The sequence below is a fragment of the Balaenoptera ricei genome, chromosome 8, assembly GCF_028023285.1.
Source record: "Balaenoptera ricei isolate mBalRic1 chromosome 8, mBalRic1.hap2, whole genome shotgun sequence".
In the NCBI taxonomy this organism is placed as follows: Eukaryota; Metazoa; Chordata; class Mammalia; order Artiodactyla; family Balaenopteridae; genus Balaenoptera; species Balaenoptera ricei.
The window spans coordinates 21168397-21192983 of NC_082646.1; the positions used below are offsets into that span (position 1 = coordinate 21168397).

A 24587-nucleotide genomic window follows, 5' to 3' on the forward strand; every position below is an offset into this window, starting at 1 on the left:
TTTTTCAAAACACCGCATTATGATTTTAATTGGAACTACACTAAATTCATCAGCCTCTTGGGGTAAAAAATGACATCTTTTCAATATTGACTCTTACTATCCAAGTGTATGGTTCTCTCTATGCATTGATTTAGGTCTTCTTTAAGATCTTTTTAAAAAATGTTTATAATTTCCTCCAGAAAAATCATATTAATCATTTAAGATATCTTTCTCCTATGGTTTTATAGCTATTATAATTATAGGTTCATAATCCCATGACATCCTAAATGCATTGAAAACTCTAGTTTATTAGCTAATTTCTAGCAAAAACAATTGAAATAAGTCCACCTGGTGAATTAATTTATCCCACTTCAAATGAATATTCACACACCGATCTATAGAAATACTGATGTGATGCAACAGACCTTGATGGAAATTTCATAATACTACATATGCATATAATACATTGTATATTCACCTTTCTAAAATCCAAAGAATTCCAAATACTGAAACTCATCTAGCTTAAAGCGTTTCAAACACAGGGTCATAAATATGATGAATGAAGTATCTTTCCAAAATTTTTTCTGGTTTTACTTCTGTAGAAATACAATTGATTTTTATATTGATCCTTTTATCAGCTCCCTTGCCAACTGTTAAAATGAGTCTGTGTAAATTCTTGTATTTATATAAACCAGGGGTCAGAAAACTTTTTCTGTAAAGGTACAAATAGTAACTATTTTAGGCTTTGCAGACCATACTGTCTGCTGCATCTACTCAATTCTCCTGCTATAGCAGAAAAGCAGTTATAGATAATAAACAATGAGCATACTATGTTCCAACAAAACTTTATAGACATTGAAATTTTAATTTCATATAATTTTCAAGTCATGAAATATTACTATTCTTTTGATTTTTTTTCAACCTTGAAAATGTAAGAATCATTCTTAGCTTGAAGGTTGTACAAAAACAAGTGGTGGGCTGGCTTTGGCCTATGGGCCATAATTTGCCAACCCCTGATATAAATAAATACCTTAACATCTTCAAAGTGTTTCTTCCTTTCCAGTCCTAGAGTTTTTAATTTTTCTGCACAGGCTTTCTGTTCAATGTTGAACAGCGGCAGTGATAGTGTGTACATTTTGTCTTGTTCCCGATCTTAAAAGAAAAGCTTCCACTGTTAACACATTAAGAATTACTTTTGTTATAGGTTTTCTTCTATACTTAGCTTAAGAGGTATTGGTTTTTACTTTTAAATCATGAATAGTTGTTCAATTTTAGCAACTGCTCTTTCTGAATTTATTATATGATTTTTCTCCTTAAAACTAACCATATGATTGTGGCAGAGACTACTTGTTGTTTGACCACCAAAATCTAACAAAATTACCGATTGACATGGCTACTGAGCTACAAGAACATTTCTCAATGTCTCTTGCAATTAGGTATGGCTATGTGACTAAGGTCTCACCAACAGAACATGAGCAGAAGAGACAGATATAAGGCCACTTTTCAGCCTAGGCATAAACAGTGAGCATGCTTCAGTAGTTGTGGCTCACGGGTTCTAGAGCAGAGGCTCAGCAGTTGTGGCGCACAGGCTTAGCTGCTCCGCGGCATGTGGGATCTTCCCAGACCAGGGCTTGAACCTGTGTCCCCTGCATTGGCAGGCGGATTCCTAACCACTGCACCACCAGGGAAGCCTTATATACAATTTTTAATCCTTACTCTTAGGAATAATAAATGTTCTCCACTCAATTATTCAGACAGTTTTCCAAACTACTTTTAACTTTCACATTCCTACCAGAAATAAGAGTTCTAGTTGATCCACATCCTTACAGGCAAAATATTATCAGTCTAATTATAGCCCCTCCAGTAAATATAAAGTGGTATCTCACTGTAGTTTTATGTTTCCCTGATAACCAAAGATATTGAGGATATTTTCAAGTGCTTATTGGCTATTGATATATTTTCTTTTGTGAAGTATCTATTCAAAGTTTTTGCCCACTTTTTAAAAACTGGGTTGTCTTATTGAGTTCTAAAAGAATGCGATACTGCAATTATTTTCTCCCATTCTGCCTTGCCTTTTTACTTTTTTTTTTTTTTTAAACAATGATCAGACATTGAGGATTCTTTTTAAAATTTATTTATTTATTTGTGGCTGTGTTGGGTCTTCGTTTCTGTGCGAGGGCTTTCTCTAGTTGTGGCAAGCGGGGGCCACTCTTCATCACGGTGCGCGGGCCTCTCACTATCGCGGCCTCTCTTGTTGCAGAGCACAGGCTCCAGACGCGCAGGCTCAGTAATTGTGGCTCACGGGCACAGTTGCTCCACGGCATGTGGGATCTTCCCAGACCAAGGCTCGAACCTGTGTCCCCTGCATTGGCAGGCAGATTCTCAACCACTGCGCCACCAGGGAAGCCCCGCCTTTTTACTTTCTTACTGTTGTCTTTCAAATAGCAAATTTTTTAATTTTGATGTTCAATTTTTTTTTTTTTGCTTCGAACTTTCTGTGTACTATCAAAGAAATTCTTTGCCTACCCTATGACTGCAAAAATGTTTTCTATTTTCTTCTAGAAGTTCTATAGTTTGAGCCTTTTAATTTAGGCCTGTGATCCATTCAGAGTTAGTTTTTTGTGTAAACTGTGATATAAGGGTCAAGATTCGTATTTTTCTGTATGGATAACTCTTTGTTCCAACATCATTTCTTGAAAAGAATTTAATTCCCCCATTGAACTGTGTGACAACCTTGTGTGTGGAGATGTATATTTGTTCCACTGATCCTATTATCTAATATTTTAATACTACACTGTCTTATTTTTGTTGCCTGAAAATAAGTGTTGAAATCCAGGAGTGTAAGTGCTCCACCCTTGTTCTTTTTTATTTTATTTTTTTAATAAATTTATTTATTTATTTTTCGCTGTGTTGGGTCCTCGTTGCTGCGTGAGGGGTTTTCTCTGGTTGCAGTGAGCGGGGGCCACTCTTCATTGCGGTGTGTGGGCCTCTCACTGTGGTGGTCTCTCTTGTTGTGGAGCACAGGCTCTAGGCACGCGGGCTTCAGTAGTTGTGGCTCACGGGCTCTAGAGCTCAGGCTCAGTAGTTACGGCGCACCCGCTTGGTTCCTCCGCGGCATGGGGGATCTTCCCGGGCTAGGGCTCGAACCTGTGTCCCCTGCACTGGCAGGCGGATTCCTAACCACTGCGCCACCAGGGAAGCCCCACCCTTGTTCTTTTTTTTTTTTTTTTTTTTTTTTTTCCTTTTACTTTGTGTGTGTGTGTTTTATTTAACCCAAATCCAAGATTTAAGATTTGTTCCATTTTCTGTTGTGAACTTTGTTTTTTTTGTTTTTTTTTTTTTTCACACACACACACACACACACTGTATTTTATTTTTACAAGAGATAGACTGACACTAAGCATTGTACATGGATGACCACAACAAAAGCAACAATGATTGCAATTACCAAACATGAAACACACTCATACTATGTCATAATATTGACATTCAGTCCAGTAATCCTCCACTGTAACAGCTCCTTTACTTTGCAGTGAAAATTTTTTTTTTTTAACATCTTTATTGGAGTATAATTGCTTTACAATGCTTTCTTTAGTTTCTGCTGTACAACAAAGTGAATCAGCTATACGTATAAATATATCCCCATATCCCCTCCCTCTTGCATCTCCCTCCCACCCTCCCTATCCCACTCCTCTAGGTGGTCACAAAGCACCAAGCTGATCTCCCTGTGCTATGTGGCTGCTTCCCACTAGCTATTGCTTTAGCTATTCCACATAAGTTTTGGCTCTTCCATAAACATTTTATAATCAGCTAGTCAATTTTAACCAAAGGGATTCAACTGATTAGAATTACATTCAATCTACCAATATATTGGGGAGAACAGACATTGTAATAATATTTTCTAGACATATCTATGACCAATGTTTATTTTTGTATATATTTTGGTCTTTTTAAGTACTTATAAGTTTTCAGCGTAGAGATCTTGTACAGCTTCTGTAAAGTTATTCCTAAATATTTTATATTTTTGATGCTATTACAAATGAAATTTTTACTTCATTTTTTGAATTTTGCTAATATATAAAACAGAAGACTGATTTTTTTAAAAATATAACCTTATGTCCAACAATCTTGCTAAATTCTGTTATTAGTTCTAACAGTTGTTCTGTAAATTCCAGGTTATTTACATAATTATGTCATCTGCAAATAGAGAAATTTAATTCTTGCTTTTTATTGATTATGCCTTTTACTTCTTTTTATTCTTCTCTCCCTCCGACAATGCACTTTTTTACCTGCTAAATCTTTAAAAGTAATTCGAAAGTGACATTCATGCCAGAAAATTCAAATAACCACAACAAATGATTTTCTTAAAAAGATAACTGGCCAAAAAATTCTTGAAAAAAACCCCCCGATTTTGTTAGATGAAGAAAAGTACATTTATCCTAAGATAAAAGGACAAACCTTAGTCACAAATTATATAATTATAAAACTTAATAAGATGATCACATATATACCATTAAATTAAACATCTAGGGCTATATATAATATCAGCACTGGTATCACTAGTATCAAAGCTAGAATTATGAGAAAATTAATACTGCATGGATCCTTCTGACCTCTCATTATTTTCTCCTGTTTAACACTAAGTTACTTTTTACTGAGCACTGAATGTATATTCACCAGGATCTTCTAATCCTCACCAGACTCTCCAGTAAGTAACTAATTATATCTCCATTTTATATGTGAAGAAATTAAGAATTGGAGAGACTGAACTAATCTAACAAAGGTCAGTCGGGTTAAGTGTTAGGGTGAGGATAAGAACTAAGTTTGACCCCACAACCTGTAGTAATCTTAATTACAGTGTTACCTAAACCTCTTCATCACTGGCCCACATAACACCATACTCTAGCCACATTAATCTAAAACAAACAACAGTAATATCAGTGCTTTTTTTCCCCCCAAAACTCTACCATAATACTTTGCCTTGTTCCGAAAGGAACTTAATGCCACTGATATTTTATTAAGTAAGCAGTGTCAAAAGTAATAAAATACACTTACTGGTTTCGGCATTTTCCTTCTCTTTTTGTCACCCTCTTTAAAAATTCTTCACTTTTATGAATTCTGTTGTTCTTCTGTTAAAGAAAAGAAAGCATAATTGATCTATTATCTTTTTATACAGTAATGTTTTTGCTGAACAATAATTTGTATAGATTAAATAAAACTTTAACATTTTAAAATGTTACAATTAACATGGAGCTCTCATTTTATTCTAATTTTCAATGTCTTCTATTATTTCACATTCTTTAAAAATACTTATATCTGTGATTTAAAACAGCACACATCTCAAATAACATAGCATAAAGCATCTCAATCATCAACTAAAAGTTTTAATTTAATTACAGACAACACATAGCAAAGGAGAGATTACTAAGGGCCAAATGCTTTCTCTTTCTGAGTCAAGTTCGCCCCTATACCCAAACTGGTAGAAAAGAGGGACGGCAAAGAAGAGAACAGATAGATTCAGATTCTAAAGAAATGAATTCAGGAACACTTCTCAACCTTTCTTCTGTACTGCCAAAGACAAAAAAGGAAATACTGATTAATGTAAACTACAAAAAGATAACTTTTTAAAGAAAATTATTTTTCCTCCCTGAAAGTTTAAAAGTCCAAGTAGAGACAAATAACATAAGAGTAACTTTTTCACCTAAGGTGGATAAAACAGCCATAGTCTGCACACTAGTAATCTGCATGCTACTCATCAGCAAGCTAATGGCCTTCACGGAAATACAGAACTGTCCTGAAGACCAATGTTAAATTATACCTTCTCCCGCTCAGGCAAAAGAAGTAAATCTTAATCCAAGAAGAACGATGGGCTATTTTAGGGTAAATGTTCTCACAAACATCTAACAAAATTGGATTTTCCCCCTACAAACCTACCAAAAGATGTAACATTTTTAACCATTTAGTTGTCCAGAAAAAAATGATTATCATTCCAATTTGAAAACCTACAGTAAGAAATATATTAATTACCTGAAAATCAGCTTATGTAAGTAATATCTCTGCCGAGAAATTTCATTCATTACACTATCAACTAAATTAATATAGAGTTAATTTTGTATTTTAAAAATATATTATCAATTGCCTTTTAAGATACTATTATTAATAAAACTGAAAATTCTCCAAATTGAAATAAAAACAAAGGATCGAAGTAAGGTCATTTCTCTAAATTTTAGCCAATCACATGTCAATGAACCTCTCCCCATACAGGGAACTTCATCAGGAGAAATTTCTTATCTAATAAAATGGGCTATGAAATTCAGTTAGAAGTATTAAATTCCTCATTTCCTAACTCTTAGCTAGGAAATGATAGATAAATATTCCCTACTTACAATCACCTACCTTCATGAACCTAACTGTACTTCAGTCCTATCTTCCACTTCTAAATCCTCCTTTCATCCCTACTATCAAATTCATCTCAGGTCTTAAAACAGCCTCAAAAACCAACCTTTTACATCATTTATAAACTAGTAACTCCCAAATCTGTATCTCCAGACTTGCTTGGCTAACTTGGCTTGCTCAATATCTAAATGATACCTCAAATACAACATGGCTAAAACATGGCTTAAATCGCTACACCCCACAGTCAAATCTGCTTTTTCCACAAGTCTTGGTGACATATTTCTATAAAGTTATTCATGGTATATTCATGATTATTTTTATATCTCTACTACATCTACAGTTATGATCCCCTTTCCATTCCTAATACTGTTAATTTTTGTCTTCGCTTTTGCTTGATTAATCTTGCCAGAAGTTTGCTTCATTTATTGGTCTAAAAACCAGCTTTCAGTTTTGTTGATCTTCTTGTTTCTTTTATTTTTCTGTTTTGTTAATTTCTGTCCTTTTTTTCTCATCATTTTTCTTCTCATTAATTGGCTTTTACTCTGAGGCTCATATTCTAATCCCTGAAATTGAAAGTTTACCTAAGTAATTTCCAATCTTTTTTTTCTAATAACATGCATTAAGGTCACAAACTAAATATGTCCCACCATAAGGCAATTCCAAACGTAAAATGATCTCCCTATTTTGCCAGTGAGACTATTTTAAAGTAATTATCATCTGATTATGTAAAATAATCTAAATTCCTCACACATCAGACATGAGCATCTATATCAAACTTCTGAATCACAGTTAAGTTTTCCAGACTACATAAAGTACTTTGTGAATCTATCACTAAAATTAAAATTTTTATCCCAAGCCACAATTACCCATTTATAGAAAACATTAGTAGGACGTTATTTTTTCCTATTTGTATTGTTGGAATATATTTTAATATCCACAGTATAACTAGATGTGTTATTTTTAAGTGACTTTTAAAACCAGATCTCCTCTAGACTTCTTAGCCTCTTTTTTACATTTAAATCACTTATCAGATGAGCTCCATGAGCTTTCCAAACTGACATGTAGTAAAGGCATTTCAGGTCAATGTGCCTATCTTAAACAGTACTTCCATGCTCAAGAGAAAGAGAACATCTTGCAATGAGACAGTTCCTATGAAACAAATATAAATCTCCTTTTGGAGGGAATAATTTTGGGGAAAAATACCTTATATTTAAAACTCCACTATTTTTCTAAGTATCACTTTAGTGGCTTCCCACATAGGTTTTTATATATAGTTTTTTCATTATTGTTTAGCTCTAGGTGTTTCAGTTTCCAATTATGATTTCTACTCACTACTAATAAGTTTTAAATTTTCAAATAGAATGGTCAGAGGCCTGGGGGCAGAGTACTGTCTTTTTATTATTTATTTCTAAGTTTACTATATACTCTAGTCAAAGAATTCATTAAGATTTCCTTTATGTTTAGTGCTTGGTCAGTTTCATTTCTTTTTTGATTGTTCCAGCTATAAATGAAAATAATGTATGTTTTGCATCTGATAAGTTAGACCAAGCCAGAGTAAGTATTTAATGTTTTGTTTATAGTCTCTCTACTCTCAGTTTAGTCTAGTTAATCAAACTGAGAAAAAATGTATTGAATTTTCCCAACTCAGATTGTGGATGTTAATTTCTTCTTATAAATTACCAGTTTTTAATTTATATGCTTTTAGGCTATGTTATTAAGTGAGTAAAGGTTTAGAATTATTATATCTTTCTAATGAATATTTCCTTTTTTCATTAAGTAATAATTTAATTGCATATAGAATTCTAAATTGTTATTCCTTCAGCATTTGGAAGATATTAGTTTTCTTCTGCCATCTGTTACTGATGAGGAGAAGTCTGCTGGCAATTTAACTCATTTCTCTGAGGTAATATGCCTTTTCTCTCTGCTTTCCTTTAAGATTTTGTGTGTGTGTGTATGTGTGTGTGTGTTCTTCAGATTTCCTTTTATTTATCTTGTTCAAGATTTGTTAAGCTTCCTTATTCTGAAGACTCATGCTTTTCTTAAATTCTGGAAAATTATTAGCCATTGTCTCTCCCATTCAGCAATTCCTATTGCTGAATGGTGTTCTTAATGTTTTACCTGTCCACTAGTTTAAATTTTCAGTGATTATATATTTTAATTTCTAGAAATTCACTTTTGGTCTTTTAAAAAAATTTTAATGCTATACTACTTTATAATTTGTATTGAATCCTCCTTTTACTCCTACAATATTTTATAATTTGTACTGAATCCTCATTTTACCCCTATAATGTTTATTTTATGTCACTATAAAATTTTCTATTTCCAGTTCATTATGACTTGTTTCTTTATGGAGTTTGTAATTTTGGACAGAAAGCTCATGTCCCTAACCCACTACCCACCCAGTGTGGGATTCCTGCAAGCCCTGAGCTGTCTGTGTCTCCCTATAGAGGTATTTCAGGTTTGCTCCTACCAGCGTACAGTACCAGGAATTTTAATTGTCCGAGATCAATTTTTACATTACCTTCTTGATTTAGCATTCCATTACCATATCAGGCCCCATGGCCACACCCTAGAGAAGTTAGCAGATACTCAAGAGAGCTTGCTCATGTACTGATCATTCTTGTTTGCTAAGCCATTTGGCTGCTCTGCCCTTCCTGTGCCATCTCTCACTGGTAAGGAAGAACAAAGGGAAAATGTGAACACTAACTGGATGCCAGACTATAAACTAAGTTACAGCACTCAAATTACAGAAAGAGTACTCATCAAACATAGGACCAGCTAGGCAGGTAAATAAACATCACGTATGTCAGGTTTTGCAGAATTTCTTAAGTTTTGTATTACTCAAATACTGGAACTAAATAAAGGTAGAGTTTTTTCCTTTTCCTTTAAGAAATAATTTATTCCAGTTTTCTATATTAGAGTTACTTCAAGTTATACTCTATAGAAAACGACCTTTCAAGCAAAATAATCCATATTAAAGCTTTAGGTTTAATATGAGTGCTCTGGTGACATAAAAGTACAAATATATCACAGGCCAACATATACAAAACCAAGTTTATACACATTAAGCTTTTAAAATCTCCAACAAGCCTAAATGATCTATATGAACTGTTGGGAAGTGAGGGGCCTAACAAAAAGCCTTTGCAAATAAGGATACGGTTTACTTCTAAAAGAAGCTTCTAAAAATGTGTATTTTCAGACCAGTGTTCTCTCCTAAGTATACCACAAATAAATAAATAAATATAAGACAAAATAATCTGTACCAAGATGTTCTCAGCAGTACAAAGATATTATAACAGCCAATGATTAAAATCAAAATCACAATTAATGTTGAAATTATGTGAAAACAAGGGGGACAGACTGTGTCAACATTTACATAAGGATAAGTGAAAAGGCAGAATACGTAGCCACCTATTATCACTAAGTAAAAAAACAGGTACCCTTACAAAGGATATTTGGATATACAGAACTGAGCACTTAATACTAATCAGGGTCTTATTTTTGTTAAGTTACTAATTTTAAAAATCAGGTAAGAATTTTAAAAATATATTTCACTAAATTGTCTATATACCAGTTTATTCATAAGATATCATGACATACATAAGAATTCTACCTTAAATTTTTTAGGATGAAGCTGTGCATAAATGTAGTTAAAACCTAAGTTTTTAGCCAATTTAGTGATCATTAAAAAATATTTATATCACGATAATATTATTTAACCTCAACAGTACATTTCTAGTCCTCCTTTGATTGTATTAGCATATTTTTTTCCTTGAAAATGGCAGCTGTTAGCAGTACAATGGACAATTTAATAAAATGGCACATGAAAAGCCAAGGTACCTAGATATATGTCCTGAGCTTGTACCTCTAACTGGTTCATCTTGAAAACTGTGTTTCGGTGCCTTCTTTTCTTCTCTAAAAAAAATGACACCATATAATCACCTAAACCACTGTATATCAAAGATGTATAATAAAAATCAACTCTTCTCCCCTCTACCCTCATAATAAATAATTATTGAAACAACATTTACTCCTTCCTCCCCACTCTTCCTAAATTTCTTAAAGTGGTCTTACCCTACCTGTTTTCCACATTGACTCCCACAGAACCAATGAAGCACTGTCATGGCAAGCAGTATTAAGAGATGCCACCAGCATATATATCTCCCATTTCCAGAAAACGTATGAATAAGTACTCAAACACAGTGCCACATTTCTCAGACGAAACATTCACATAAAACATTCTCTTTGTCCTTTAACTCTGAGGGTGATCCTAAAACAGCCTCTTTTCTGCAGTACAATGGAAAAAACAGCCTCACGCTTAACACCTTGAGTTCTGTTAGTCACTGACACAACAAGAGACTCTCCCCACCTGTCAGGTGATAAAACAGGTGTTAAGTCTGTCCATACTGGGCCTACAGTGATGTTTCAATAATTTATACCAGGCTGCCTAATTTTACTCTTAAGAATTTCTTTTCCCCAAGTCTAACTGTACTTTTTTTTCTGTCTTTTGAGACACCTTCCCTGAACATAACTGTGGTCTCTCCGCAGTCCTCTGCCAACTTACTGGGGGTTTGGGAAGCAGGGTAACAAAGAGAAGTATAAACTGAATTAATAAGGTAATTCTGGCAGTCAAATTAACACAATAATGGCATCCACAAAAAAAAGTTCTTAATCATTATTTTCCCCAACCGGGGCCCCTCTGGTAAAGCCTATGAACCCCTTCCTAGAAAAGTATTTTTAAATGCACAAAATAAAATACACAATAGTACATTTAAAAAATCAATCATACTGAATTATAATATCAAAAATATAAAAAGCACAAATTTATGATACAGTAATATATATGCTTCTTTGTTAACCTTTAAATCACAATATCTACCAGTGTATCTAATAATTAAACTTTAAGTAATGGGTATTAAATGTCATTTTGAGATCTGCAATAACAGTTATGCATCATGAAAATATCTGCAATTTCTATTAGAAACAGTCTCTGCTACTGCTGCCCACATTCGTAATGGAAAACGTGTAAAAAAAGATGCAACTTTTTTCACTATTCAAGTTCACAGACCCACAGGTTTAAAACCTCGAATATACAAAGAACTATGCTTATTAAATTTTTTAGCTCTGTTAAGTACTGAATTTAATAGCAATAATACTGTACTTTTACCTATATAATGCCATGTGACTCCACAAGTGAAGCAGAGGACAAGAATTTTTAGTTCCATTTTGCAAAAAAGAAATAAGGCCAAAAGCAAGGACAAGGGTAGTAAATGGAATTATTTGTAGAATGCTCACTCTTCAGCCATGTTACCTACATTATCTAATCTTCCTAATAACTGCCCTTCCTCCCTCTGCCCAAGATAAGTATCACAATCCCTTGTTCTTCTAATTAAGGAAATTAAGATTCAGATAAGTCACTTGCCCAAAGTAATAAGGCTAGTCAACAAAGTCATAGGTCCTTCTAAATTCAAGTCCTGTGCTCTTTTGGCTACCCTATTCTGCCTTCCTCTGACATCATTTTAGCCAAGCTCATCCCAATTACCAGAGCTTTTCAAGAAGTTAAAGCTCTATCCTCTGTTGTTTTCAGGTCAAAAAGACTACCTCTAAAGATTTGTCGTAAGTGCACATTAATACTGGTATAGTCACCTCTGTAAATTAATATCCTGTAAGGGTGGCATGCAGTTCTAAATAAGGTATTAAGTGCTTGCTTTTGTAGGAACTGACTTTTGTTCAAGGAAATAAAATATTCAACATTTTAAAGCAAAACACACGTTACTGGAAATGCAAAGCAAATTTCCAGCACTTAAAACAAATATAGGCACAAAGCAAAGTTTTACACTGAATTTAAATTCTTTTCTAAATGAATTTTGTAAATTTAAAAGAAACACCATACCTGTATTGCTTCCTAGGAGGGTGGAAAAACAATACATTACCATTTGCAAAAATGAAGTTTAAATGCTAAAAGGTAAGAAAGCTAAATCCAGTCCAATTTCTTCATCTTATAGTTAAGGAAACATCAAAAATTCATATAATAAACACTTAAAAATGGAAAAACAAAGATAGGTTCATGTAAGTCACCTAGGTAGAAGAAAAGAAGAAAAGTCTCAAACTGACCTGAGGAATTCTCACAATTCTATATATGTTTTGAAACACTAGATATTACAGTAGCTTATTTTCAAAACAGAATAAAGTTAATATGTTTCTTAAATATCTTTAAAATTAGATAGTATTCGCTCATGCAGTCAATAAGGCTATATGGCAGTTCTATCATTAAGTTTCTAACTTTTGAGATATTCAATCCCCCTTTTGAGAAATTGGAATGGTGTCTGGCTCACAGTAAGGCCTCAGATGTTTGTTGATTTTGTTGGTAAATTAAGTTCATATATAATACTCACTTTATTATCAAGGGTAATACTTTCCTCTCATCTTTTACATTGTAAAGTGAGCGAACTAGAAAGCAATAGGCTATAAAAGACAGCAACCATGAACGTGGGAGGAAAAAAAAAAACTTCTCCCAACGAGGTCTCCCAAATTCAAGCCTTTATCATCTCTAAGTCTCTTTCAATAATCTCATTTGACAATCAAATTAAATTTAAAGGCCACCTAATTTGACACATTTAATAATATCTATAAGTATCATGCTGCTTGATGATTAGATGTAAATAGTAAGCACTTTGGGTATACAGTCATCCCTTGGTATCCACAGGGGATTGGTTCCAGGACCCCTCTGCAGATACCAAAATCTAGGGATGCTCAAATCCCTTACACAAAATATATGTACATTTATATACATACATACATATATATAAATATAAAATATTATATTTGCATATAACCTACACACATCCTCTCATATACTTTAAATTATCTCTAGATTACTTACAATACCTAATACAATATAAATGCTATGTAAACAATTGTAAATACAATGTAAATGCTATGTAAATACTTGCCAGCATGTGGCAAATTCAAGTTTTACTTTTTGTAACTTTCTGGAATTTTTTTTCCAAATATTTTCAATCCAAGGTTGACAGAACCCACAGATGTGGAGTGTCAACTATATATACCAACTTTGCTTAATAACCAAACTAGGTTTTTATAGTTTCCTTAAGTCTAGAATCTAGAGACAGCTTAAATATCAAGAGCGCTCATGATGTCTAACAAAAAGTTTAGTCCATCCCACACACTCAATAAAAGCCAAAGGGTGATTAGATTCAATTACCATGGCTGAGATTTCCTATGTCCCCATTCTCCCTTTTATTAATGGTCCCTCTATTATACTCGTACCCACATCATTCTGAGTACTAACAGGATTTTCAGTTACAAACAACTACTCTGGTTAATTTATCAAAAGGTTATTAGTTAATTTACAGAAACAACAAGAAGTTTTGGGGTTTTTTTAAAGTACAAAACAAGAAACATCCAGAATTCACATCACAGAAGACTATGCTTACAACACTGTTACACTGAATATGAACTCCAGTTTATACACACAAAGAGCACTTAAGCAAAAACACTTCATGGTATACAAAATGGCACAAGTACATTCCCATTAGAGTGTGGCGTTCTCATTATCTTACTGAACAAATGCAAAGAATATCTGGCATATGACTATAAATGTCTGAATGTATGAATAATACCTTAAAGCAGGAGTCAGCAAACTTTTTCTGTAAAGGGCCAGGTTAAGTAAACTTTTTAGGTTTTGTGGCCCATACAGCCTCTATTGCAACTACTCTGTTGTTGTAGCACAACAGCAACCATAGATAATATGTAAACCAATGAGCCATCATGTGTTCACATAAAACTTTGTTTACAAAAAAGGTAGTAGGCTGAATGTGGCCTTCAAACCAGTTCGCTGACCTCTTCTCCAAATGGTTAACAGTAAAGAGAATATCATTTTCAAATAAATCAACTTTACTAGAACCCAAAAGTTTCTTATTTCAAATGTATGTAAATTATGTAGAAAAGCAGAAAAGGAACCAGTGTCACTACAGCATCCTATTCATATGCATACCGTATTTACATATGTAACTAGCCTCTATAAAATGTACTTTAGAATTCTTCTAAAAGGTAACTGACACTGCAATAGGAAAAAAATAACTTTGTGAATTTGCAAGTTTCTATACATACTGGTTATTCAAAGAAAAAAAAAAAAAACCTATACAACTACTAACCTGAAAGAACCCCTCTCTTCCAGGAAGTTAAAGCTAGGATTCACCATTAAATGGAACAAAGAAATAAAGAACTGAATCATATGGGCCATATTTCCTTTCCCAACAGTTCCCAGGTAAAAAGCTACATATATAATAGGGACATTTCACTACCCAAAATCATAAACCCTTTTTTAAAGAACACCACTTTTCAGTGTCAGTTATATACCATACCCTAGAAGAAAAAAAAAAAAAGTGAATTCACCTTCAATCATTAATCAAGAAAATCTGCACATGTACATGAACACTTTTGAGATTACCAGAAATTCCATTTTTATTTCATTCAAATGATGAAAATCCGAGAAATACTAATTACTTAATGCTCAACACAGTAATAAACACCCTTGCAATGTTTGTTACAAAATAACCTTATTTTTAAAGACTTTAAAACTGCAAATAAGGGATATATATAAAGTATATGTTTACCCTTGCATAAATATTGGCATTTTCTATATACTACAAGGAATAGCTAATAGCAATTACCTCTGAAAAACAGAGACCGGGACTGGGAGAGGTGGGGGGTGGGGGGGTGGGGTTCTGGGAAGCTGGGGAGAACTTTTACTTTTTCCTTAACATCTTTCTGGGTTTTCTTAACTTTGTCATAAAATTTATTAATTTTATAGTCTTTAAAAATGGTTTAAAATATGTTCATTATAAACTAATATTGAAAAATATACCAGGAACTAATATGAACAGTAAAGGCAGGATTCTTCTGAAAGAGGCTAGATATTCAGGAACTCTCTGGGGTCAGACTGGCCATTTCTATCACGAAACAGGTGAGGATATACTTGCTGCATAAGTTAGGGGAGTTCCCTGAAGGGCTTTTAACACCATGAGGTTTAAAATAACCTTGTAAAGCTGGAGTCTACAGCAACCCAATCCAGTTCCACTGAATCCAGTACCCCAAGGATAGTATCAGGGTCGTGAGAAGTGCCCACTAGCTCCTGGTCTGCAGGAGGTCCAAGCCATCCAAGAAAGGGTGACTTCCTCAACTTCCCAGATTCACAGCAATAGCACGATATGATATTAACTCTACCCTATCAAGTATGTTCACCAACATGGCTATCTTCACAATCTTAATAGAACACATTTTTCTAGGCTTTGGTCTTTGGGAAATACTGGTTAAAATTTGCCATCTTTAAATTGTACAAGTTGAACTGAATCAAGTTAAAAATGGAAGAAAAAACAAGACTCCCATCATCATTCAAGATTTCAGGCTCCATTGTATTAGACTATACACAGATTACATTAGAAGATTGAGAACTGAAATTAAGATAAAAGTACATAAAGACTTTCATTTCAACTGCCTGCCAAAGATAAAAATGAATAATAAAATCCAATTCTGCTCTTGGGAATAGTGAAGCAAAAAAAGAAGAAATAAGCCTTGTTCTCTCCCTGAGACTGAGAGTTAACAAAAGAGAAAGAACAGCAGAGTCTGTCATTTCTCACCGCCACAGAAAAAAGGATATCAGTTTAATTTCCAGTTAATACAAATGTCCAAAACAAAGGACAGACTAAACATACTTTCCCCACGCTGAAATTAATTACATTTAACTTCTGAGCCTCTCCTACATGCTCTGCCATGCTTGGGAATGAATACTGGAGTGAACAAAACAACGTATAATCCACTAGGGCAAGAATTTAACATTCCTAAATGCCACAAATTTTGTCTCATTTAAATAAAACTGTAAAGAATTCCAATGCATGTCTATTCATTCCTCACTAATAATGTATTGTTTATTAAATCCCATCATATATTAAAAAAAGTGGTTTAGCAAAAGAAACAAAGTCAGTGCAATCAACTTTACAGGATACCATTAACTTCAAAAGAAAGGTCTTATTCAATACATTTTACCACATTTGAGGTAATTAGTCTCTGGAAGATAAAGCCCACTGGTTAAAGTAATGTAATACTGAAATTTTTTAAAAAAAATGCAATCCTGAATATTAGTCTCTCTTCTTAAATCCATCGATAATAATGCTGTTATGGCAAATGGATTAAGCCATTATTTATCCAGCAAAATGAACGGGGCAATTGTTCATTCAGAGCTCCGTCCGAAATATAAAAGAGTATTTAGTGTTCTAAAAAATGTATGCTCCATAAACAATAGATTGCAATGTCTAAGTCCAAGTGCTCGTTTATCAAATAAACCCTTATTATCTTGGGTTTTTACATTTACATCATGGCCCGTCTTAGTGCCACAGAACTCATTAAAATGTCTTCTACACAAATCTCAACTATATTTTAAAATGTATCTTTGATGAAGTTGACTTTTAACCTATTTCCAGCCTCATTAATAACCCCTCCTTAATGGTAAAGAACGCTAAATACATGTTGTGAATGGTTGAAGAACCATGCCACATCTGTATAAAAAGTGAAGTGCTCTATTTAAACTGCAATAATGCAGTGCCCCCCACCCCGCTTTCAAAGTTAGCCCGGGAATTAAGTTTACAACCCTTTAAAGAAAGGGGGAACTGTAATGTACTCAACTTGTCTACTGGGGTCTAAGATACTAAACTGGGCTGCCTCAAAGGCCGAAGAAAGTTATGGGGCTCGGAGGCCGCCTTCAGCAGTAGAAGCAGCAGGTAGAGCCGGGGCCAGAACGGCGGCCCTCGCCGCGCGGGTGCGGGTGGCTGAGGGAGATTCGCGCCCCAAACCCCGTAAGGCAACATCCCTTTGCCACCAGGGCGGAACACACGTTCTCTAGTAATTCAACACCCTTACTTTCAAACTGGAGGCCGGGGAGAAGAAGTTGTAATAAATTCCTTCCCTACATGGCAAAACGTAATTTTTCCTAGGCTTAAATCTGTATTCTCAAACTGCCTAGAAGGGACGAGCCAGGCCGAGCCCGGGGCCGCAACCGAGCGGCGGGAACCCGACCGAGCTCGAGGCGGAGGGGGTCCGGGGCGGACGCTGAAGGCGGACCCACGCCCGAAGGGAGAAGCGCGCACCGGCGTGTTCAGGCCGCAGCCACGACTCGGGCAGAGCCTCGCGGCTCCCGCGGCCCCGGATGCGGCCTGGCCAGCCGGGCTGCTAGGGCAGCGACACCGCGGCCCTCGCGGCGCGGCCGCCGGGCAGCACTGGGCCCCGAAACTTCTCGCCGCCACCTCAGCGTCTCCGGCCAAGCCCGGGAACGGGAGTGGGGGAAGGTAGGGCGCCGGCGGCTTACCCCGAGAGCGGGCGGCTCCTTCCCGCCCTGAGTGTGGCCGGGGCGCTGCGCGGCGGCGCCGGATGTCGCGGCTGCGGCAGGGAGGGAGAGGCGGTGGAGGGAGCGATGGGCCGCGAGAGACGAGAGGCGCCGCCGCCACCGCAGACAGCTCCGCAATATGGCTGCCCGGCCGCTCCTCGCGGGAAAGGCGGGGCTGCCCCACGCCCCCCGCCTCCCCCTGCCGGCCAGCCGGCCTCGCGCCGCGTCCCGAGAAGCAACGCCGCAGTCGCCGCCGCCAGACCTCCCGCGCCCCGCCCCTGCCCCTCCCAGGCCCGCGGGCTCGCGGCCGCCCGCCGCGCGGGGCGTCGCCTGGGGTCCCCGTCCCGGGCGGGGACGCGCGAGGGCCGGGCTGCGGCTCCGGAGCCCGGAGGGAAAGGGGGAGAGCGCGGGGCTGGGGTACTCCTTCCGGTGAGGACTGGGCTTGAGCTAAACCCGATGCTCAGGGAAGAGGAGCCGCCCAACCCGGAGCTGGGAGTGGGCCCGCCGCCTCCCCTCGACGGGTGGAAACTTGAAACTCCCGCTGGTGCCGGAAAACTCACCGAGGGCGTTTCTATCGCCCCCAAGGAGGAATTCTTCCCCGAGGGGAATCCAGAACCGAGTCGAGCGTGTTACTTGACTGTTCAGCTTGAAAATCCTGGACCTGGAGAGAGAAAAAGACCTGCCTTAGAGGAATTTATGCATGCAATAAAGAACTTTACATTATTTTGGCAGAATTTACCCAACTAGAAAAACTTGCTTTTTCTGGGGCAATTTTTAAACCCCCACCGAAACCTCGATGGATATGGCCCCAATCGAGAGTGCAGATTTTTATCCAGGCAAGGATATTTGATAAATTTTTATTATCTCTGGCATGCTTCGGCAGTTGGAAGAAGTCGGTTAAAAGGAAAATGTTGGAAGTGGGACCCCGAAGAGCAGCCAAACCTAAATTATCCTAGACTTTGTGAAAGTTAGGCATTTGATCATGGTGTGACTCTAGCCCACTCACTTCAGTGGTCGGGACGAGATAGACTTCTGGTCGATTCTGTGTCATCTACTCCCAAGCCCCTGGTATTCTCTGCTGAGATTCAAAGAGCAAAACTTGCTCTGAGTATAGAAAGAGCAAGTGCACAAAATCAGATTCGCCGAGCTTGCTCTGTTTGCAGTGCTTTATATACTTTTTATTAATAAACTTTAGATTCAAATAAAACCTCACGAGTGTACTTAACTTCTACAGAACAAATAATTCATATCCTTCCTGCCTTAGCATTTGCCTTCCCTGAGACAATAGCTTTTCCAGGAACTCTCTCCCCTGATTACTTTCACTAAATTTACTCTTTAGTGAGTTTCCACCATTGCCCTTTGAGACCTCTCTGAGCAATTAAAAGCCCCAAGAGTTAACTCAAAGGCCTTTAGATTCCTCAAGAATGGGAACCAGGTGTGTGATTTTTTTTTAACTATAAGATTACTCCCTGACTTTCTCCCTGGGGTGCAAGAATTATCCAGGTGATTGTCCAGCCTTCCACAACAAGCTGCGTGGATAAAGATAGTCAAAGTATTGTGTAAATTCCTAGATATTACACTAATCAAACATACTTTTGCAACAGAAAATGAAACATTCATTATCGTTTGTCACATGCCAGGCACTGGTGTGAAATGCTTTACATGACTATTTCTTTTAATAATTACAACAACCCTGAGTTTGGGGTAAATATTATTATTGACCTTTTTAAAAAACCGATGAATAAAGAGAGCCTCAAAGGAGTTAAGTAGGGACTTCCCTGTCGGCACACTGGTTAAGAATCTGCCTGCCAGTGCAGGGGACACAGGTTTGAGCCCTGGTCTGGGAAGTGTGCCACGACTACTGAGCCTGAGCTCTAGAGCCCGCGAGCCACAACTACTGAAGCCCGTGCGCCTAGAGCCCGTGCTCCGTAACAAGAGAAGCCACCGCAATGAAAACCCCGGGAACCGCAACGAAGAGTAGCCCCTGCTTGCCGCAACTAGAGAAAGCCCATGGGCAGCAACAAAGACCCAACACAGCCTAAATAAATAAATAAATAAATTTATTTTAAAAAAGGAGTTAAGTAATTTGCTTGATGTATTATAACACAGCTAGGAAGATGCAGAGCTATGACCAAACCCAATATTATTTGACTCCAAAGCCTTGATTTTATCCTATACTCTTCAACAGCAAGCAGACCAGAAACTGTAATACTTCAGTCAGCTATCATATTAGTAAATATTTAAGTAAAGGATAATATTCAATGCTGGTGAGATTAAAAGGGTGCTACCAGACATTGTGAGTGGGAGTGTAAACTGAAACAACCTATTTAGAAACAATTTGGTGCTGTGATTCAACCTAAAAAAAATGTTCATACTCTGTATCTGAGATTTTTTCTGAATGAAATAATCTGAAATAGAGCAAAAGCTTTGTTCATAAGCTGTATGTCACAATATTATTTATAAGATGCAAAAATTAAAATTATGGAAACTAAATGTCTTAAAAGTAACCATAAATACTTTGCAGCATTTTAGGTAACAATTTAAAAAGTATAGTATTAAGTGAAAAAAAACCCCACAAGTTATGAAACTAACCATGTAGTATGATCACATCTGTGTTTAAAAAAACAAAACAAAACTATAAAGTGTTAGAAAAAAGGAAAGATTGAAACTCAGAGTTGTCTCAGGATGATGTTTCTATGGGCACCCCTCCCCCCTGCCCCTTATTCTATTCTTCAGTATTTTCTGTATTACTTTTGCAGTGGAAAAAAAAAAAATAAGGCTTAATTGAAAATTTTCTTTCTCAGTTTAATTCCAACACTTCAGATTTTAAGTGGTAAAATCACATTTGCTAAAACTACTTTTTTTAGAAAAAATCTGATGATATTATCACTAGTTACAAAAAAATTTTTATACATAGCACATAGTATGCATAAAAAAGAAAGACAAAACCAATCTATTACTAAGTCTTCCATGCTAGAATCCTGCTCTACTCCACCACAATATATTGGCTAATTCTGAATTCTGAGATTCCAATGATTAGTTAAAAAGCATTTGTCTCACTAGCACGTATAAGTCTTTCTTAAAAATGAAGAAAATTCATTTTTGCAAGTACGGTTTATAAATGGAAGGTTGTTTTTTTTTTATCTAGAACTAACATTGAGTTCCAGGCCTTTACTAGTTTGAGTAACACTTGGTCATTGCCCTCTAGATTCAGTAATGGGAAAGGCAAACAAACAATGCTGTGTAATATGCACCATAATAAAGATAAACACATTATTGTCAAGGAAACAGAAGAGAGGGTACTTAACTGCCTAGAGAAGAAAAAGATAAGCAGAGAAGGGGAGAGTAAAGGAATGAGTAGAAGTTCCCTAAGAGAAGTGAGGGGAAAGGCAATTAGCTTGGGAGACACAGTGGAAAGATGGCATTGATGTTTAGACATAAGAATATTTATAACCAGAGACTTCAGAAAGGTAAGTTGAGGTCCGTTTGGGAAATTCAGAATTCGTCCTTCATCCTTGAGGAAATAGGAGTCCATAAGAGGTATTCTTTTTTTGTTTGTTTGCTTGTTTGTTTGTTTGTTGGCCACACCATGCAGCTTGTGGGACCTTGGTTCCTGGACTAGGGATCGAACCTGGGCCCTCGGCAGTGAAAACACAGAGTCCTAACCACTGGACCACCAGGGAATTCCCATAATAGGTATTAAGAAGAGGAATCATGTGATCCGATTTATGTTAGCAAAGTAACTGGCAGCTGTGTGGATTGCTTGGGAGAGAGGTTCAATGACAGTGAAAGTGGATGTTGAGATCTGAGGGATGCCTTATGCAGACAGTTTTGCCTCCAGCACAAAAGGATGAGGGGTCTGAACTTGGGAGGTTTGTGAGGATGAAAAAGAGGAAATAGAATCTTTCAAAAAATTTTAGAAGTAAGAGAAAAGAAGAAGTGAAAATGTTTTCAGGGTTTCTGATGGGTACCATTAAGATAAATGCGAATTGTAAAAAAAGTAGAACTGAGAGATGAAGATAATTAGGCAGGTTAGGAAGATGCTGACTTTTAAGAGTCTACAGGCACTCTAGAACTCAGTAACTGGAAATATATGAGCTATAAGTACAGCAAATGCGACATCCAATAAATACTTGTTAAAGAAATGAACATAGATAACATGCTAAAATAGGCCTTCCATTTCCAGCTATTTCTTTGGAAAATATAGTTTCGTTCAAGCCAAGGATTTTACTACAGTTTAGAATTAAATTAACCTGGAGCACCATAACATACTAAAATATTTTTCCATCAAAAAATTTTATTCACAGGACTTCCCTGGTGGCGCAGTGGTTAAGAATCCTCCTGCCAAGGCAGGGGACATGGGTTTCCCTGGTCCAGGAAGATCCCACATGCCGCAGAGCAACTAAGCCCGTGTGCCACAACTACTGAGCCTGCTCTGTAGAGCCTACGAGCCACAACTACTGAACCCACGTGCCACAACTACTGAAGCCTGCGTGCCTAGAGCCCATGCTCCACAACAAGAGAAGCCACCTCAATGAGAAGCCCGCACACCGCAAGGGAGAGTAGCACCCGCTCACCGCAACTGGAGAAAGCCCACGTGCAGCAACAAAGACCCAACACAGCCAAATTAATTAATTAATTAATTATTTAAAAATTTTATTCACTATTTTTAGAAAGCTACAACAATGTAAGATCACTATTTTTAAAACCTATACATAGAAAAAATACAAATGAGAATCTTCTGTTGTAAACTGTGATATTTCATACTATTCACACCATCTTGCATATTTAAGTACATATTCACAATGTGTTCACCAATATAACAGACCTCAGTAAAAACAGGCAAAGTAAATAAAACTATCTTATCATCTGCTTTGTATGCCTAGTAAGCCATACAAATTTAACTGCTGATATAAGCTATAAAATTTCAGTACAGTCAATAGAGGTTTGATGTCCAATGTACCTAAACTAAGAGTCAAGAAACCACAGGTGTATTCCTACCTTTATTCTCTCCCTATCTAAGATTAAATTACATAGGTACATAATTCATAATGTGATCACAGATATGAGCATATAGTCTTCAACAAAGACAAGGTAAAAGTTATTGCTTAATCCTCTCTGCTTAGGTAATAAAGCCAATTTAGTTCATGATAAACAGCAATAACATTTCAGAGGTAAGTAATAAATGGAGTGGAAAGGGTCCAAGTGAGGAAATCTATAACCTTGGCTTTATTCCCAATTCCTACCAACAAGTTGCTAAGTGACCTTGAAAGAGCCAATGGACTAGTCTGTAATTTACTTGCAAACAATGTTAAAAGAGGGAGAATGTTACATACACCTTTTGGGCCTGTCCCAGAGATTGTTTTAAGGCATTGTAGATTTTCAGAACTAGACAAGGAGCTCAAAAAGCACTAAATCCCCTCCCCGGTATTACTGTGAAATGGCCATCCATCCCATCAGCAGTGGCTTCCTGCCACTGACTATGTGAGACTCTAGGAACATCTTTTTCTTTTTTTCTTTTTTTTTTTTTCTAATGGACTCAGTTTTCTCATCTACTAAATAAGGGAGCTAGATTAGACAGACCATCAGCAAGCTTTCTTCAAGCTCTAAAATCCTTCAGTTCTGACTGTGATTCACATATAAAATATTTGATTCTCATACATAACAATGTGTAATTTCTAGAATTCATTATGTATTTTACAACATAAAGCATTTAGATAGAGGATCACTTACCATGATATTTCACAATTTTTGACTCAAATATCCATTAGTTTATGACCCATTAAGCTTTGTACATTGTTAGACTTTCCTTGCCTCATTACAGAGCTATAAATAAATACATGATAAATATTCGCCCTGAACTTAGCATTGAGTATTCTAGGCAGCTCTTTTCTAGTTTATAACACAGTAGTTTTATTTTAATTTAAACCTATACAACAGTGTTATTTACTGTCAAGGAAAGGTACCCAGCACTTTGCGAAGTGTCAAGATTTAAACTTTTCTGTGGTAGTTTTCAAATATAACCACAAATTATTTGATACCCGTCAAGAGATGGGGCCTAATTTCCCTTCCCAGGAATGTGGGCTGGACTTAGGGACTTGCTTCTGACAAAAGGATAAAGTGGAATTGCTGGCATGTGACTTCCAAGACTACATTATAAAAGGCACTGCAGCTTCCTTCTGGCTGGTTCTCTGTGGGATCACTTGCTTTGGGGCAAACCAGACAGCATGTCATGAGGACACTCAAGCAGCCTTATGGAGAGGCCCATGTGGTGAGGAGTGGAGCCTCCTGCCAGGATCCCGTGAGGAAGTAAGGGCTTCTGCTTACAGCCCTGTGAGTGAGCCACTGTGGGAGCAGATGAATCTTCGAGCCCCAGTCAAGCCTTCAGATGACTGTAGCTACTACCAACATTCTGAATGCCACCACCTGAGAGACCCTGAGCAAGAACCACCAGCTAAGCTGCTCCTGAATCTCTGACCCACAGAAATTGTGAGATAATGTCTGTTGTTTTAAGTCACTGAAGTTTGGGATAATTTTTTTAATGTAACAACAGATAACTAATGCATTTACCTATAAGGAATTTCTACTCTAATTAGGCCACTCCTTATTTTCAAAAACTGATTGAATTACATAACACAGTCACACAATTTTACAATAGAACTGGACAGGACTTTAAAGTTTGCCTCTTATTTTGCAGAAACAGAAATTAAGATCTGCAGAGTTTGTCTTGCTCAAGTCTGGTGTGCTTCCATTATTCCCTATCTCAGCTAGAAATGCAGGAGCCATCCTAACACTTTCCTTCACCTCCTTCATA

At 36.8% G+C, this 24587-nt stretch overlaps 1 protein-coding gene across 2 annotated transcripts in view; it reads right to left on the reverse strand.

Annotated features, from left to right (window-relative positions):
• The window catches only part of RDX (radixin), a 70179-nt gene extending 52196 nt beyond the window's left edge, over positions 1–17983 (reverse strand). Inside the window, exons 1-2 of one of the 2 annotated variants that reach the window (XM_059930406.1) lie at positions 17756–17983; positions 5035–5108 (exon numbers count right to left, since the gene is read on the reverse strand). In XM_059930406.1, the coding sequence (XP_059786389.1) occupies positions 5035–5046 (12 nt within the window). In that variant the 5' untranslated portion in view covers positions 5047–5108; positions 17756–17983. Of the gene's footprint in view, positions 1–5034; positions 5109–10215; positions 10278–17755 lie in introns of those variants that run through there. The other variant, XM_059930407.1, reaches the window with a different exon arrangement.
• Between the last annotated feature and the right edge of the window lie 6604 nt (positions 17984–24587).